We start from the raw sequence: 17,755 nt of genomic DNA, 5'->3' as shown, positions 1-17,755 counted from the left end.
TTGTTTATCCCAATTTTTTGTTTCCAATGTTTCCTGCAATCAAATTTTCTTTATTTTTAAATTTGCTCATAAATTTGACTTCTAAATTTTTGTTTTCAAAATAATTTTTCTGATCAATTTTTATTGAATAGTTTATTCACAAAAATTATTTCCAAATTTTTCATCACAACTATTGTTGCGTTCAACATATTTGTTACAAACTTTGATGGGGTACAGAACAGCTAGTATACTGAGGGTTGGGGAGCAACAGACTGGGTTATAGCTGGCGGGATGGAGCCAAAAAGAGAATTGTGTGGGGCCCCATCATTTACGTGGAAGCAAAACGGAAAGAAACCTCAGTCTGAGGCTATCTGCACCAGGGTTAACCATTTCGTTTTCCGATCAAATCCCGGTGTTTAGCGGAAACGGAATTCCGTTCCGAAATTTCGGTAAATTTCGGCGAATTTCGTTGAATTTCGGTCGAAATTTGTTGAATTTTGAATTTGAAAACGAAATATACCGAAAAATACCGAAATTTCGGATCCCGGTAACTAGCGGAAACAAAAAATTTTCCGAAATTTCGCCGAAATTGTTAACCCTGATCTGCACCAGCTACTGAAAGTGGTACGCCACCGCTCATCCAGTACCGATTTACAGAAAAAAGTCCCGCAGCGGGGCACGCTATGCCTTTCGCTATCCTTGCGGGCGGGCAGCTGCTCCGGTATTCTGAGCGGGGTAGAGGAGCTGCGCTATCTGGCAGCGTGGCGCGGGCCCTGCGCGCCCACGGCCTGCAGCACGCCATCCCACCCGTCGACAACCGCCACCGCGGGTCTGCCGCCGCCATGGCCCGAACCACCATCTGACTTCGCACACCCGCGCTCGCCCGTCATCAAGCCCGCCGCGCACCGCTGCGGCTCGGCACCGTGCCGCTGCAGCTCGGTTGCCGGAGAGGGCCGCCGCCGGAAGGGGACGCCGCCCTTTCCTGCTCGCCAGAGTCCGTGCGCATTGAGGCAGAGGCAGTCCCTGTGCTAGCCTTTGCCTCCGCATCGTCCCGCGCCCCGCCGCCCCGCCGGCGCTCGGTGCTCGGAAGGGCCGCGTGAGAAATTGGGGAAGGTCGCTGCCGCTCCGCGAGGAGCGCAGGGATGGCCGCCTGCTCGCCTACCGCGCTTAGCTCACCCACGCCATGCTCCATCCCGACCGCGGCCGCGCTCCGCACGCGCTCGCCGACGCCGCCGTCCACCCACCCCGCCGCGAGGCCCGGCGCATCCACGCCACCGCGCGCCTCTGCGGGCTGGCCGCCGCGAGGCCCGGCGCTGGGGGCGGCGCCCCGGCTCTGCCGCGCCGCCGCGCGTTCGGGGTGCCGTATTCAGGCATGCCCGGACGTTCGTTCGCATCGCCGCGCGTGCACGCCCCCGCTCCGCCTGCCCGCCGCCACGCATGCTGCACCGGCCATGGATCCGCGACCATGAATCCGGATCTATGAGGAGCGGCGGGGCTTGTGGGCGGCAGCCGGGACGGCTGGTGGCGGCGGAGGCCGCGAGATCCAGGAGGGCCGGCAGGGCTCGCGGCCCCGGCGGCGGATGCCGCGAGCTCCAAGGGAGGGGTGGTAGGGCTCGCGGGCAGCGGCCGTGAGGAGCAGCGGCCGCCAGCGTCCTCGCGTGCGCCGTCCCTCCTCACCCCGCCTCGCTGCTCCGACTCGTTGCGGCAGCCGCCGCCCAGCCCATCGCCGCGTCGAGCTCGCGTGGGAAGAGAGAAGGGAGGTGAGAGAGAAGGGGGACCGCGAGTGGTGGGCAGGGTTCACCTAAGCGACCGGTCTCCGGTAACCGCCGGGCTCCGGTTCCGGTTTACCGGACCGGTTGCACCGGTTACCGTAGAAACCGGTCAAATTCAAATTTAAATTCAAAAAACTCAGTTCAACCGATTTGTACCGGTATACCGACCGGTTAGACCGGTTTACCGGTCGGTTTGATCGGTTTACCGGCCGGTTTGAATTCAAATCCAAATTTCAAATCGCATGTGTAACCGGTATACCGGTCGGTTAGACCGGTTTACCGGCCGGTTTGACCGGTTTACCAAGTGGGCCTTAATGGGCCGTCTCATTTTTTCTTTTTATTTTTTGTTTTAACTTTAAATGCCCGAAAAGTATGTTAAACGAACGAATTTTTGAGAAAATTTGACACCATTAGATTCGTTGCACCTTGAAGTATTTTTAGGAATTTTTTTTGGAAATTTTTCATTTTTTGGAATTCAAATTTAAATTTTGAATTTGGGCCGGTTTGGTACCGGCCCAAACCGGAACCGGACCGGACTGGTTTGGCCGGTAACCGGTCAAACCGGACCGGTTACCAACGGTTCGGTTAACCCTGGTGGTGGGTGGGGTGGGAATAAATATTAGATAGTGTATGACATGTGGACTCAGCGTGGTGGAAGTTGATATAGATTGTAAGATATAGAGTATGATGGGTGCGGAAGAATTTGATATAGAGAAGAGAATATCGATGACTAAAATAAAATATATTTTTTAAAGAATAAATTTGGAGTACGATCAGTGCGGATTGCGGATAGCTTGAAATTGACCGCATGGAGATGAATTCACGGGTGACGGTAAATTAGGCACTGTTTGGCAGGGCTCCACAAGCGGCTCCGGCCGGAGCCCTGCCAAACGCCCATTTTTGCTGCAGCTCCAGACCAGAAGCCATATTTGGAGCCAGTTGCGGCTTCCATATGGGAGGCTGAGCCACCAAAACATGGCTCCAAGCGGATCCGTCCCCCTCCGTCCTAGAATGCCCCTGCAGAGGGAGCGAGTGCGGAGGCAAGGCCCGAGCGGCCAGCGCCGGTGGAGGGAGCGCGCGCTCGAGGAGGCCGGCGGCAGCGGAGGTAGCACGCGGTCGAGGCGGTCGGCGACATGGAGAAGGGCGGTGGAGGAGGCAGGGCGCGGCGGAGGCGGGGATCGAGCGACCAGCAGCGGCGGGGCCGCGGCGGACAGGCGGAGCCAGCCCCCGCGCGGGCCGGCGGCTGCCGCTGGGGCCGGGAAGAACTGGCGCGGGACCACGGCGTCCACGGCCGAGTCGTCGGCGGGTATGTCGAAGTGCGCGGGCCGCGGACGAAGAGGACGCGCCGGAGTCGTCGGCGGACGGGGACGGCGGCATGGCCTCAGCGGCCGGCGAGTCGTTAAGATCCCACATGGCTGCTACTAGCTAGGTGGTGGTGTCCGCGTGCGTGTGGTGCCCCGAGGCGGCTCTCCCTCGACTCGATCTCCTCCTTGCCTCGCATGCGGAGTGGTGGATGTCTGGATGAACAAGAGACGCGGGCCGCCACCACCATCGGGAGGAGAGGAGAAGGAGATAGCGGTGACGGGGCGAATGGATAAGAGCAGAGGAGGAAAAAAAAGGAAAGAGGAAGAAAAAAAAGAGGGGAGAAAAAAAGAAAAAGAAAGAAAAAATAAGGACAATTTAGACATTTGACAATCTCAATACAATAGTGAAGCTGTTTTGCCAAACATTTTCGAAAACGGCTCCAGCTCCCCAGAGAAGCCGCTCCACCTAAGAATCTTGAGGCGGAGCCCTGGCTAGCCCTGCTAATGGGTTGGAACCCGCACCATACCCAACCCCACCCAAAATTAATATATTTACATACCCAACCCCACCCAACCAAATTAGTTAATTTCTCAACTCTAACCAACCCGCCCCATTATAAGCGGGTAACCCATAAAAATCCATGGGTTCTACTATGCAGAGGAATTTAATGGTTCTACATTTAATGTGGGCACCACATATATGTCTAGCCACACTACTTTACACAGAGTATCTGTCAGTCATATTGACTCATCTCTAAAAATTTCAGTCAATTTCGATAAAATTTTATAGTGTGAACGCGAGGTTTTAATTCCAGGGTCCGGCTCTTGATGTGGAGCCCACGTATACTTCTAGCCACGCTATTTTGCACAGAGTAGCTGCCAGTCATACTGGGTCATCTCCAACAAATTTCAGTCAATTTCGATAAAATTTTATAGTGTGAACGCGAGATTTTAATTCTAGAGTCCGGCTCTTGATGTTGAGCCCACGTGTAGTTCTAGCCACGCTGCTTTGCACAGAGTAACTGCCAGTCGTACTGAGTCATCTCCAACAAATTTCAGTCAATTTCGATAAAATTTTATAGTGTGAACGCGAGGTTTTAATTCTAGGGTCCGACTCTTGATGTGGAGCCCACGTATAGTTCTAGCCACGCTGCTTTGCACAGAGTAGCTGCCAGTCGTACTGAGTCATCTCCAACAAATTTCAGTCAATTTTGATAAAATTTTATAGTGTGAACGCGAGGTTTTAATTCCAGGGTCCGGCTCTTCATGTAGAGCCCACGTGTAGTTCTAGCCACGCTGCTTTGCACAGAGTAACTGCCAGTCGTACTGAGTCATCTCCAACAAATTTCAATCAATTTCGATAAAATTTTATAGTGTGAATGCGAGATTTTATTTTCTAGGGTCCGGCTCTTGATGTGGAGCCCACGTGTAGTTCTAGCCACACTGCTTTGCACAGAGTAGCTGCCAGTCGTACTGAGTCATCTCCAACAAATTTCAGTCAATTTCGATAAAATTTTATAGTGTGAACGCGAGGTTTTAATTCCAGGGTCCGGCTCTTCATGTGGGGCCCACAGGTAGTTCTAGCCACACTGCTTTGCACAAAATAGCTGACAGTCGTACTGAGTCATCTCCAACAAAATTCAGTCAATTTCGATAAAATTTTCTGATATAAACACGTGGTTTTAATTTCAGAGTCCAGCTCTCACATGGGACCCACATTTATATATAGTTATACTATTTTGTAAAAAATATCCATTTCAACCCACCCCAACCCGCCCCAACCCGCATTTATATAGAACCCGCCCCGACCCACCCCATTAACTAATACAACCCATTTTAAATCATCCAAACACACTCCATTTCAAAACCCACCCCATAAAATCCATTTCAACCCAACCCATTATCAGACCTAGCCCTGGCAAAGGGGCCATGGCCATGCTCCAGTACGCTCTCGTCCTTTCCCGCCACTAACACACTCACAACACAACACTACCGGCCGCAAACAAATGAATCACAATTAAAAAATGGAACCAAAAATTGAGGAAAAAAATAAACCGCTTTCTCTCTGCCCTTCCTCGAAAGGCCACCCACGGTCGCGCTAGCTGGGGCACCCGATCCGTCGCTAGGGTTTCCACCGCCGCCGGCGATGGGCGCCCTCACCGACAGCCGCAAGCGCCTCACCGCCGACCACCGCCTCCCCATCCCCTCCTTCCCGCCGCCGTCCCCTCCCCCTCCCTCCAAGAGGCCCAAGCTCGCGCCCTTCCCCTCCTCCCTCGATCCTTCCACCTCCGCCTCCCCGCCGCCCAACCCCTCTCCCCAAATCATCCACGGCGCCGCCGCCGCCGCATCCACCTCCAACACGCCGGGCCCTTCCTCCTCATCTATCCCCGCCTGCTCCCCGCTCCCGAACAGACGCCGCCTCCCGCCGCCGCCGCCATTCAAGCGCCCGATCCACGGGCCCCAGCGCGTCCTCCGCGCCTTCCGCTTCGACGGACCTGCACGGCCCCACGCCGCGGGCCCCTCGTGGTCCTCGCCCCCGGCGCCCCCACCCCGGTCGCTCGGACTCGAGCAGTACGTCGAGCTCGTCAGCAGCGTCTCCCACCCCGCACCGCCGACTCCCACCACCATCCCCGATGCAGCGCGGGAGAAAGAGGCGGTGCCCCTCGAGGTGGTCGCCATTGAGGAGGACGGAGATGATAGGAAGCAGCAGGACGACGAGGAGGTGGTGAGGGGGAGCGTGGTGGTGAGGAGGGTGCCGCTGTACAAGGAGCTGTACGAGGCGTCCAGCCGGAAGCGGGATGCCAAGCTCAAGACACTCGAGTTCGAGGTGCGGCTCGCCGAGGAGGGCCGCCTTGGCCTTGAGCGCCTCGCGGAAGTCCTCCCTCGGATTTCTCCAAAGGAGGAGGTATGGCTTTCCTGGATTTCTTTCTATATAGTTTTATTTTTTTATGAGCAGAGTCTGTGGTGGAGTAAGGTATTCGTGCTGACTGAATTGAACTGCGCTTAACTGAAAAGTTAATTGGATTGAACTGCCATTTTGGAGAATGCATGTGCATGCTACTCTAAGGACCTATATTTCAGACTGTAATGGAACACTATATCAATGGTTGATAATTGATAATTATGAGAACGGGATTGTCTTTAATAGTTGTTCTCTCTCTCTCTCTCGTTGAGTTGTGATACATAACAGAAAATTTATCTTCGTATGTATATGTTGCACTAGATATTCCTGTAGCCGTCTATAATTTTGTTCCTCGTTATTCGTGTGTTACAGAGAGATAAAGGGGTCCTGCCAGAGGATTTTCTGGTTATTAGGGGCCGAGCATTTCTCTGTGGATATAAATCTGTGCTTTTTTGCTATCCTCCTGAAAAAGTATAGATGGGTAAAAAAAATATCACGTTGTTCCTGAAGATTAAACTGCACTGAAAGATAAATCAGACCATGGCATATTTTTTAGAATTGAACATTTAGTAGCATAATGTTCCTTTCAGGAGGTGCCTGAACCCTTTGTGCCTCTTACGGATGAGGATGAAGAAATTGTTCGAGAGGCTCTTCATGGCAGGAACAGGTTTGGTTCTTCTCTTCTGTCAGGTCATGCAGATATGTCTAATGGCTAGCTGTATCTAAAACGGTCCTTTTTACAGCCGTGAGAGATTAGCAGTACATGAACCTTCAAATATTGTGATAACAAGGGAGATCTTGCAGTGCTTGAATAACCAAGAATGGCTAAATGACGAGGTATTTTCTTGCTTCTGTCACCCTCTTTCTGGATTTTAGCATATAAAATGTATCGGTATACAATGGTTGCAATATTTTTTTCTTTCGCATCTACTTTCAGGTTATCAATTTGTATCTTGATCTGCTTAAAGAGAGGGAACTAAGACAACCTAGCAAGTTCTTAAGATGCCATTTCTTCAACACCTTTTTCTACAAGAAGGTCTGTTATTATATCCAATGTCTTGGAACTTTGTTTGCCTTTTGTTGCGGCAATTATTTGTTTATTTTTCCTTGCTCCTAAATAACCACCATTCTCCTACGCAAATCACCAATAAGAAAGATATGCATGCCACTACCAGATGCATACTTCCTAATATTATGATAAGATATTCGGTTGAAACAGCTAAGCTGCTTCATACATGTCTTTACCCCAATCCCGCAATCAAATTTTCTATTCTATTCATAGTGCCATCTGTCTTGTTTCATTCATTAAGATATTTTGTTGTGACGAGATATGAGTTGTATTTGAGCACTGTGCTACATTAGTTTTAACTCATAACTAATCTCATTTGCTATTTTCCAGCTGATTTCTGGTGGATATGACTACAAAGCTGTTAGAAGATGGACAACAAAAAGGAAGTTAGGGTACAGTCTAATTGAGTGCGACAAGGTACTTTTGGGTTTCTTTTTAGGTTTATATCCTACTCGAGTTTTATTTCATTTAACCAAAACTTGTTATAACTGTGTCCAGATATTTGTTCCCATACACAAGGAAGTCCATTGGTGTTTAGCAGTCATCAACATAAAGGACAAAAAGTTTCAATATCTGGATTCACTTGGCAGCATGGACATGAAGGTCTTGAGAATTTTGGTTAGTGTTGTCTTCTAATTTCCCATATCAGTATTGCTGCATTCTGCATTTCTGCCCTCCCAGCATTCACGTTTTTTTAAGAATCTGTTCAAGGCCAGTTATTGTGATTGTGATTCTATTTTTGTTTTCAATTCTGTACCAGGCCAGGTATTTTGTGGATGAGGTGAAAGACAAAAGTGGCCAACAGATCGATGCCCTTTCATGGAAACAGGAGGGTGTCACAAACCTTCCTTTGCAGGAGAATGGGTAATTGTCCTCATCTTTGTTCGTGGCATGGTTATCATTTTTGTTTCTGTTTGTTCCTACAGTAATGGGCGTGCAAACAATGAATTTCTTTTTGGTAAAAAAAGGTGGGTACTGTTACCACCTTGTCCATGTGAAACTGAGAACACTAGTTTCTTACAGCACTATTCCTACTTGTTTTAAAGTTTTCCTAATGTACTAACCGAGTCCTCTGTCACCGTAGATGGGATTGTGGCATGTTCATGCTCAAATACATAGACTTCTACAGCAGAAATATGGACCTTATTTTTGGACAGGTGGTCTCTTGTTACAAAAATTCAAACAAGATTGAATATTACATGCTAGAATAACTAAAATGTTACTTGAAACTTTTTTTGCAGAAGCACATGCGGTACTTCCGCAAGAGAACAGCAAAGGAAATACTGAATTTGAGGGCTGAATAAATCGTGGAGGACATCATAGTTCGGATGTTTATTGTTTGTTGGAACTTGCACTTTACAAATGGCTGTGGTATCGTAAAGGTATAGTGCTTAGTGCAAGGATTTCCAAAGTTATCTGATTTCTCAGTGGCACCATGCAATGGTCAAGCAACAGGGTGAAGAGCCAGGTGACTACGGCATGTATGGTTCTGCTACGGTGAGCCACTCAAGGCGTAATGGGTGGATGGAGTTTTTTTTTTGGCTGGGTTTAGATTGCATTGAGTTGAGAGACAGGGATGTATGGCTTACTTGAATTATATATAATATGAGCGGACTTCAAGCAGTGTGCTGCTAGGTTTTTACACATTGTAGCATCCTGTGAGCTCCATTGAGGAAGCACCAAGCTATGACCAAGCGAGCAATCCACAGGTTTAGGGCTGTATGGCTTTGCAGCAGGAGTTGTGTAATGATCCATCTTTTTTCCTTGAATTTTTAATAGTGCAAATCTGCAATTCTGAAATGGCAGCCCTGACATACGTTCTTTATCATTAAGATGAGGTAAGTGTAAATTTCATTGAACACCAGGTCTTTTGGCGTGGCAGTTTTGCTGTTTTTTTTTTCTTGAAATGGTAGTCAATTGTTCTTTTGCGCTGTCCTTTGGTTCTAGAACTAGCAAATGCATGTCCGTTCGGCACAATTGTAATGATAGAACGTTCCAGTAATTGAAATCCTATCACAGAGTAAACTGTTTCAACAAAAAAATAGAGCATACCGCAAGTCACAAATTAATGATATTTTGCCGCATGCCATCTTTTACCATCAGAGTAACTATATGTATGAGTCAAATCCTGTAGATATTTAGCCGCATGCCATCTTTTATCAACAAAGTATACAACACTATAATGGAAGGCGAGGTACAATGGTCCTCACCGCAGCACTTCACTACCGATATCTTCAAACAACAGTAACGACTATATTGGTACAACAGAACAGCAAACACTGACAAACCTATGCCGCCACAAGCACCCGTTTCACAAAAAGAAAAATTAGCAAAGTGACTCAGACAACCCCAACCAAAAGCCAGCTCTGCATCAACAACCCACATCACCATGGATATCGGATCACTATCTGCCATCTCAAATCACCCGTTTGAAAATGATGTCAAAGGCCACGATACAGTGCCTCTCGCAGTCCATGACAATTGAAAAACAGAGTATTTCAATTTCTGAAGTTCAACTATCTTGATGTTTTTTGACGGCTAAGAATCTCCTGTTCCTTGAGGCGCTGCTGAAACCGCGCCAAGCGCGCCTGGAGGCTCACCAAGCCAGAAGCCTTCCGTGACAACAGAAAGCTCAGCTGTGCCACGTAGTTGTCAATAAGGCTACCTGGCTGGTCAACCTCTGCTAATAGGTTCATCTCCTGCAATAAAATGGCATGTCATATTAAGGAACATGTTGTAATGCTGAGGTAGCAACAAAGTCATAGACCATCCTGAGTATTGATTAATGCATGTCAGAAGGATATATTAGCACCCGTGGACAACTAAGATCTGTAAAGTTATACAAAGCTTGAGTCTAATATGAATGAGTTTGGCTGCTTTTGTGTAACCACAAGAATGACGTGCACACTACTATTAAGGAATTACTTTACACAATATATAAATGTATTGTCATGAAATTGAAAGGTGCAAGCACAAAATTATGACTGATTAAATATGAAACATTGCAGAACTGACAAACTTTTATCAATTAGTGCAAAAGTGAGAATATAAATTAATATTTCATACTGCACAGGATATGGGACTGGCAAAGTTTAAATAAGGATGAGCAGCATAAACTATGATAACATCTACAAAGAAATTTAGGTACAACCAAGTATTTAGAACTTACTTCCCGAACTATCTCCATGGTGTTTTCGATTTCCTTTCTGTGAGCTGCTATCAATGCCTCTTCTTCCTAAGCCACACCAAAAAAAAAAGAAAGGAAGATGATGAATCGACATCACATCTCTATCAGGATCAACTAATATAAGATTCTGATAAAAAAATACCTCAAGTATTGCATTTATTTCCATATCTTCTTTTTCAGATTGCTTGGATGAAACCTGTGGTGCTGAGGTCGATGATGGTCTTAGCAACTGCTGCTGCTTAAGCTGCTGTTGCTGCTTAAGAACAGTGCGACTAATTTCAGGACCACTTTCCTTTTTCACGAAGTTGCTCTGCCTTTCCGATTTCTCATCCCTGTTAGCTTTTCTCCGGGGTGGAGAGACTTTTGTGACTTTTACATCTTCTTGTGCATTTACTGAATCCTGAAGTGACTGCATTTTACTAGTAATACCAGCCTGGCTAGGTTTCAAATCTCCTCTCTCCCTATCACTCAAACCAGATCTTGAACTACTTTCTTCTTTTCCTCTATGTGGATAACTTGGAATTGTACTGAAAGAGTTTCTCTCAGCTTCCATGGAAGAATTGGAAGTGAAAATGTCATTACCCTTCCTAGAACCATCAATAGGTCTTTCTTGAGTCTGCTCCATCATTTCTTCAGATTCACCTGATAAAGGATATGAATTGTATGTAGATTCCTTGCCGGATGTTACAGGCTGCATAGTAACCTGCTCCTTTTTTACGTTCCCACCTTTCGAAAGACTTTTAACCCTGTTTGTTGAACAGCGATGTCAGTAAGAATTAACAACTAGATAACTAGATGTATATTCAAAGCAGCAAATATACATGTGAATTCAATATAGTTGAAGAGCATTACCTATCGGCGTATCTTAAGGTATTTAGTGTGTGCTCACATGATCCTGAACTTGGTGAGATGCAAGAAATCATTACTGTTCGAGAGTTGCCAACAAAGGAGTCACGGAGCACCTCTGTTAGCTTGCTTCCTCTGAAAGGAATGTGTATTTGATCATTATCCAATGCTCGAATACATTCCTTGAGTGCCAAAAGGCTCTTATTGATCTCTGCGCCCTCAATTCTGGCACAAGACATAAGCATAAGGAATAGATGAATATCATACAGCACAAGCACGATAAGAAGAGTCCAGATCTATTGCCAAAATTAATACCTTGTTTGTTTGTCATTATCTGTTGTATCAGCACCACGCTCACTTCCAGCAAGATCGATAAATGACATTTTCCCCACAAGCTTTGTATTCTTTGCTTCAATGGCATCTCGGTCTCTCTGTCTCCGAGTATCAGCAACTGGGATATGCTTTTTCACAGCCAATTGCAGAATAGCATGAGATCGTGATGACTCTTCATTGGCCCCGGTTGTACCTGTGCTTCTTGCAGCATTTCCTTTCTCAATGTATTCTTTGACAATCTGGACATCAGAAACCTCAAATTCCTGTAAGCCAACAATACAGACCTGTTTCTTTCCATCTTCCCTCATTAAGAGTTGCCTAGAAAAAACAAGAGAACAAAAAATGTAGCCTGATTTAAACATATGAAAATAAAATCCACAAAACAAGTAAAACAAAAAGGACCAGAAAGTTCCAATAAAGCAAACAAATATAAACTGCAAAAAGCAAACGCTTAATTAGATTTCCTAAGCAAATCATTAGAACAAAAATATAGTCTCATTTAATTGGCTAGAGCTAGATGAAAATTATACAAACAAAGATACAAATTATAAAGTTATTACTTGGCTTATACGCGTAACCCATGGATTACAACTTTCCACTAAACCTGACACAGGGAGCCAAGTGTCTCACACATCCTAACCTGATTCCACTAACTCTGAACCAGAAGTCACTGTTCTAAAAGCACATCCCCACGCTACCACTTCACCAATATAGTGCAAAAGAAAAGGAGAGAAAAATCATTGTGCCCACTTGTATAATATAATATCAAAATATGCAAACACATCTTGGGCACAGCCAGTGTCAATATTGACCAATGACACCCAAAAAACAGAAATTAACCAATTGAATATTATTATGCCGGAGTATAAAACAAAAGGATTCAAGAAGTAACCAACCTCCTTTCACTGAGAAGATCAAAGAGCTTCCCACCATAAATCTCAAAGTAGCTCAACCATAACTTGAAATGTTGATTCCGATACATAGGATGATTTAAAAGACAAACCATATCATGTGCAGCTCTTAGAGGTAGGGGTTGCATTGTATAGGTCTTGCCACTGCCTGCATATGGAGATTCATTAGCCATGCTGCCAAGGAAAATCAATAAGAGAATCAGGAGTAACCAAGTATGAATACAGGAACGGTCGTAAGTGTAATTCACCAGGGCAATACCATATACATCCAGCTGAGACAAATAAAGTGAGGATCTAAACTTTGACATATAGAGTAGCGCATTTGATAACTGCAAGACACAGTTCAAGAAGCACCAATTTTAAGCACCATTTGCCCCCAAAAAAATAAAAATCTAGAACAGGGAACAAGGTACTGCCAGCATTTTCCACACTTTGTACTTAGTGTCAAATCTCAGATGCTTAATTTTATCACATCCAATAGTCATTCAACCAATGCAGGTAAGCCCTGTAGAGTAAAATACTTGACAATCACAAAGTTTACAAATAATTAAATCACAGTAGGGAATTTGAAGCATAGTAAATAGAACAGAAAGCACAAGATTATTTCCAAATAGTTTGCCAAGGTGATAACATGAATAATAATTAATAGGATCCAATACACAATTCACTATTACTCCCAAAGGAAATGGATTTCTACTGTTTAGCTAATCTAACCTGTCTGGCCATATGCGAAGCATGTGGCTTTTGTCCTTTGGAAAATTATTGGTATAATAGGCTCCACAGTCTCACGATACACCTGTTAAACAAAACAGAAAGTCCAATATCCAACATTAAAGAATGCATATGAATACGAGAAAGTAGATACTCTTCAACATCCATTGGGGACAACACTAGGTAATTGATTTTAGAGAATAATTGCTGAAGACAGTTAAAATTAATATTACCTCATCATTAGTTACATGCTCATCCAATACAGCATCAAAGCAGAATTCATGCTTTTCCACATACGCCGTCAAATCCACCTTTCAGTGAAGACAATGTGTTAGTCCATTTGAATGTTCAAGCACTGGAAAAGTTTGGAAAGATTTATGTTCCTAATGCGTGTTATTCATGCATCTCATAATTACAATTTGTTTTCTTACTAGCAGAGCAAGCAACTATACACTGACAGTAAATAGCAAAACATCGAATGGTTTATCTCTCCAAGTTATTTTACAACCCTTGGTCTGAAAATACATTTATTTCAGTAATGCATAGTGACAATGCCATGCAGATTATTATAAATCTAGGCCCAGAGACAACATACAATCCATTTCTCTGCACAAAGGGCTAACTGAACGCAGATGAGCACTTAAAAGAACTCAAGTTATCCATTGAAATGGATTTTTCTGTTTTGCAATTAGAATATTGGATTTCTGACATCGTTTCACGTTTTCATTCAATATGAACATTCAATTTTATCACTTCAAAACATGCTTGTTAATTCAAGCTGAAATTCATAATTAGCTAAAGCATACTGGCATCATAATGACTTAGTCTTACTTCATTTTTCTTAAGCAAAGCCAAGGTGAATATAAATAATGTCAAAATGTAAGTTGTCCTACATACACAGTTACAGTGGTTATCATGTAAGAGTACATCTATTGCATCTCTTCCAATTTTCACTATCAATATTACTAGCATCCAAATTTTAATCAAACTATTCAAACGAGTCCAATAAGATAGTTAACAGATATTGACCAAATAAGTAACTATTCGGTGAACTAGGGACACAAATAAGTGTACAGACAACCAAGCAGTACCTTGAGCTTAGGTTCATGGACAGTCAAGAACTGAGAATTGTGTACGTCTATGATGTCTTCCTCTTTTCGAGATACCTCCTTTTTGTTTAGGGGTCTTTTCCTTACCTGCAACAAAGAAAAATTTCTCACAAGAATAAGGAAACAATAGGAGAGAATGGATTCTGTCTTAAATGTGTATGACAGTTGTGCACAACATTTCAAAGAGAGCATACCACAACTTTGATCTTCGCTACATTACTTTCTCTAACACTGACCACAGTGTTCTCTTTTTCACTGATGAATGCACTACTTCGGTTATCAACCAGACCTTGCTGGTTTATTGGTATTACATCATCCTCATCATCATCCATTTCCTTTGGCATAAAAGGTGAAGCCTCAAATGGTTCTGACGCAACATTCTGACAAAATAATAAGGTAAACTAGATTAGCATGCATGAAGATGATATTGCAACCTACAAAAACAGATATGGACATAATGCTTTTAAATATCTTAATCAACTGAATCATTTCCCCAGTTTCTAGAAGGAACAAGTAGAAGAAACATCAAGATGTAGACATCAAATTCTGTTTAAATACAAGGTTACAATGCATGTACAAACTAGAGAATACCTCAGAAAGAAGTTCGCTGTCATCCACTGCATGGAGATCTAAAAGGCCAGCCCCGAATTCACCTCTAAGTTCGGGTGAATAAAATCCATCTACAGAAGCCCCACCGCCAAAGCTCTGTGCTGTTTGAGTATAGGGCTCGGACAAGGATGCAGATGCCAATTCCCCATTGAAATTCAGACTCCTCAATAATGTGTAAAGCTTCTGTTTTTCTTCAATCGATTGTGGCCCATATCCCTACCAAATAACAATCCAGCAAATTGTCAAACTGCATGGATGCGATAAATAACTCATCATTGAACCATACGAGAAACACAAGGTCAACATGGGAACTTGCACATACATCTAATATGAAGTGCCAGTTTCATATCACTGTCAATAAGTCTAGCATACGACCTTAACTTGAACTGGATGACACAATCAGAAGTGAAATAACCATCCATGCAACGGGATATCAATATCAATATGGTTTTGGTCCTTTCCATGGTGAATTGTTCCTGGACAAACTCTAAGCCATGCTCAGTGAGTCAATGCAGTAGTAAAAACCATGGAACCAGGATGGTGATTGAAGCTTGGGATAGACACAGAAAAGAGATGATGAGATGGAAGACTACATGGAATTATGTTACTTGACTTTTTTCTTTAGAAATACTTTCATAAAAGGTCGTAACCATATATTGATGGCAAGATCTAAAAAATAGTGGTCAAACATGCACTTGGAGGCCACAAATTCAAAAGCATCAAATAAGAGGAATATTATGTTTCCCGATGGCACAGAACTGATCATACCATCACTATTCACATGTTAAATGGGTACTGTGATAATTGAAGAAAACATAGCAATGCCTTTCCCATAATCATCATAGCATGTAGCTAGAAATAGCAGGTGCAAAAAAATGTTTGCTAATTCAAATAGATCCGATTTCACAATATATTAGGCCAAACAGTTAAATAGTTTCATTAATATCCTGGAGTGTTAAACAATTATGAAGATGTTGAGCTGCATTTCATGTACGAATTGGATATATAGCAAACTATGCTAGTATGCTGATCACAACATGTTTTGTATAAAATATGGCCAAAATCAAGAACAGGGGATACGATCCCCCCCCCCCCCTCCTACTGATTTGGGAAAGAAAAGCACATTTGAAATCCATCACATATGCATTAACCAGCCCTGAAGTAAGACACTTCTTCGAGCTGGAAAGGATTAAGCTCATTTTTGGTGCAATACCATGCAGTTCCACAGTAAACCTCTGGTTAAGTTACATACAAACTCAATGCCAATACGCAGAATTTGGAAAGGCTGTGCAAGTTACCAATTAAAATCCAAGGCACAAGAGGATGCTACGGCCTCCATTATTTCTACATGACACCCTAGAATCCTTGTCGCAAAACTTTCCAAAATTTGACTATCAATATGTTTAAATCTATTTTGATTGGATAGATGAACAATATAGTTCTATTGCTAAAACACTTCCACAATAATATAACAGTATAAAAAGAAAACAAAGAATGGATGTGGTACCTTCTGGCCAATTATGCAGGATTGCAGGGACATGGACCAACAAGTATATACCTCACTATGGCAGCGTTCATTACGAAGACAAGGACACACATGTGACCATGTTATCTTGCATGACTACTGATCATGATGAACCCAGCATTCAAATTTTACAAGGACAGCCCCCAACTTGTCAGCCTCAGAAATCCCAAACCAGTAAACTCTCCTACACTTACATACTCTCATACCACGATTTGGATCACAGCTGAGTTGCAGTTTGTGCTAGTGCTATCAATCACGCAATGCAGCTGGTACCTCTAATCTCGAGCAGAGCAATATTTCAGACGGGGTAGCAGAAAAACTGGATTCGGGTCGTTTCTACAACTATTCATCAAGAATAGAAAAGATGTCGCCAGAAACGCACGTCTCCACAGATTCCAGGACGGACACCATACAAAATATCCCCATCCCTAAGCTGATAATCGAGCGATGCAGGCTACGCCACGCGCACAGAGGCCAAGGCTTTCAGGCGCAGAGAAGGATCACGCTAGAGCGAGATGGGCAGTCTTAGACGGACCTGCATGAGAAGGCTCGGGAGAAGGCCGCCGGCGCCACCGCCGGCAAGGCTGCCGCCGTGGAGGTCCCCTGCGCCGACCCCGCCCGCGGCCGAGGACGCCGCGAGGTGCTGCAGCCCCGCGGACTGCAGCCACCGCGCCATGACCGCATCCCCGGAGTCCCCCGCGGCGGCGGACGAGGCCGCGGCGGCGGCGGAGGCGCCACCTCCGCCGCCGCCGCCGCGCTGGGACCGCTTCTGGGGCGCCAAGTTGGCGTCCGGCGCCGGAATCGCTAGGCGCGGGGGCGGCGGGATCTGGCGCCCAGATCTGGCCGAGGCGGCCGGCGCGCAATGCCGATCGGGCCGGCGCCTGGTTGGAGCGGGGATCGAGGGGGATCGGGGCCCGGGCCGGATCGAATTGGGGGCGGGCGCGAGGGCGAGAGGGATTAGGGATTGGGTTCGCGGAAGCGGAGGGGGTGGAGTTCCAAGGTGGTTCTGAAATGGCTTTCAGAGAGGGCGAGACGTTCCGCTGCTGTTGGTGGCCTTGACGGACGCCGCTGCGGCTCACAAGTTTGAAAATACACACGCAGGCTGCCCAGAGAGAGAGAGACGGCTTTTTTTTATTGGGAGAAAGTAGAAACTGGAAAGCGAGTGCTAGCAGGGGATTCAAAATGTTTTCTGCGAAGGGAAGGAGCGTGTGGTGGGGCCGGCTGCGGCTTAGTTTTTCAAATAATAGCTGTATGGTAATCATGGTAAAGTAGTGTCTCCGTTTCAAAATGTAGGTCATTTTAATTTTTCTAAATTTATATATTTTACTATGCATCTAGATATATGTTATATTTAGATACATAATAAATACTATAAATATAAAAAAACCAAAACAACCTACATTTTGAAACGGAAAGAGTAGTATAAATTTGAAAAGATATTAATCTAGAATGATCGACCAATTGAATCCACAAGGGGCAGAATTAAATTAAAAAACTA

At 45.0% G+C, this 17,755-nt stretch overlaps 2 protein-coding genes across 3 annotated transcripts; one reads left to right on the top strand and one right to left on the bottom strand.

The window, feature by feature from the left end:
* Positions 1–5,118: 5,118 nt before the first annotated feature.
* On the top strand, positions 5,119–8,858 carry LOC120706874 (ubiquitin-like-specific protease ESD4). Of its 2 annotated transcripts, none has more exons than XM_039991622.1 (9): positions 5,119–5,960; positions 6,551–6,624; positions 6,701–6,794; positions 6,895–6,993; positions 7,357–7,443; positions 7,525–7,644; positions 7,787–7,890; positions 8,111–8,183; positions 8,268–8,858. In XM_039991622.1, exons 1-9 carry the CDS (start codon positions 5,202–5,204, stop codon positions 8,328–8,330), a joined length of 1,473 nt encoding a protein of 490 aa, XP_039847556.1. In that variant the 5' UTR covers positions 5,119–5,201; the 3' UTR covers positions 8,331–8,858. The 2 variants fall into 2 exon arrangements, with proteins under 2 accessions (XP_039847556.1, XP_039847555.1); XM_039991621.1 differs by having other exon boundaries at positions 5,122–5,960; positions 6,548–6,624.
* Positions 8,859–9,091: 233 nt separating this feature from the next.
* LOC120706873 (kinesin-like protein KIN-13A) lies at positions 9,092–17,317 on the bottom strand. Its single transcript, XM_039991620.1, has 12 exons — positions 16,793–17,317; positions 14,715–14,948; positions 14,318–14,503; positions 14,106–14,210; positions 13,248–13,325; positions 13,018–13,099; positions 12,289–12,451; positions 11,375–11,710; positions 11,066–11,284; positions 10,356–10,959; positions 10,196–10,261; positions 9,092–9,725 (listed from the first exon to the last, which is right to left on the bottom strand). The coding sequence occupies exons 1-12, from the start codon at positions 16,931–16,933 to the stop codon at positions 9,543–9,545; spliced, it is 2,397 nt and encodes a 798-aa protein (XP_039847554.1). The 5' UTR covers positions 16,934–17,317; the 3' UTR covers positions 9,092–9,542.
* Positions 17,318–17,755: the final 438 nt, after the last annotated feature.

The sequence above is a fragment of the Panicum virgatum genome, chromosome 5K (genome assembly GCF_016808335.1).
Source record: "Panicum virgatum strain AP13 chromosome 5K, P.virgatum_v5, whole genome shotgun sequence".
NCBI classification, from domain to species: Eukaryota; Viridiplantae; Streptophyta; class Magnoliopsida; order Poales; family Poaceae; genus Panicum; species Panicum virgatum.
This window is presented reverse-complemented; position numbering and strand designations above follow the sequence as displayed.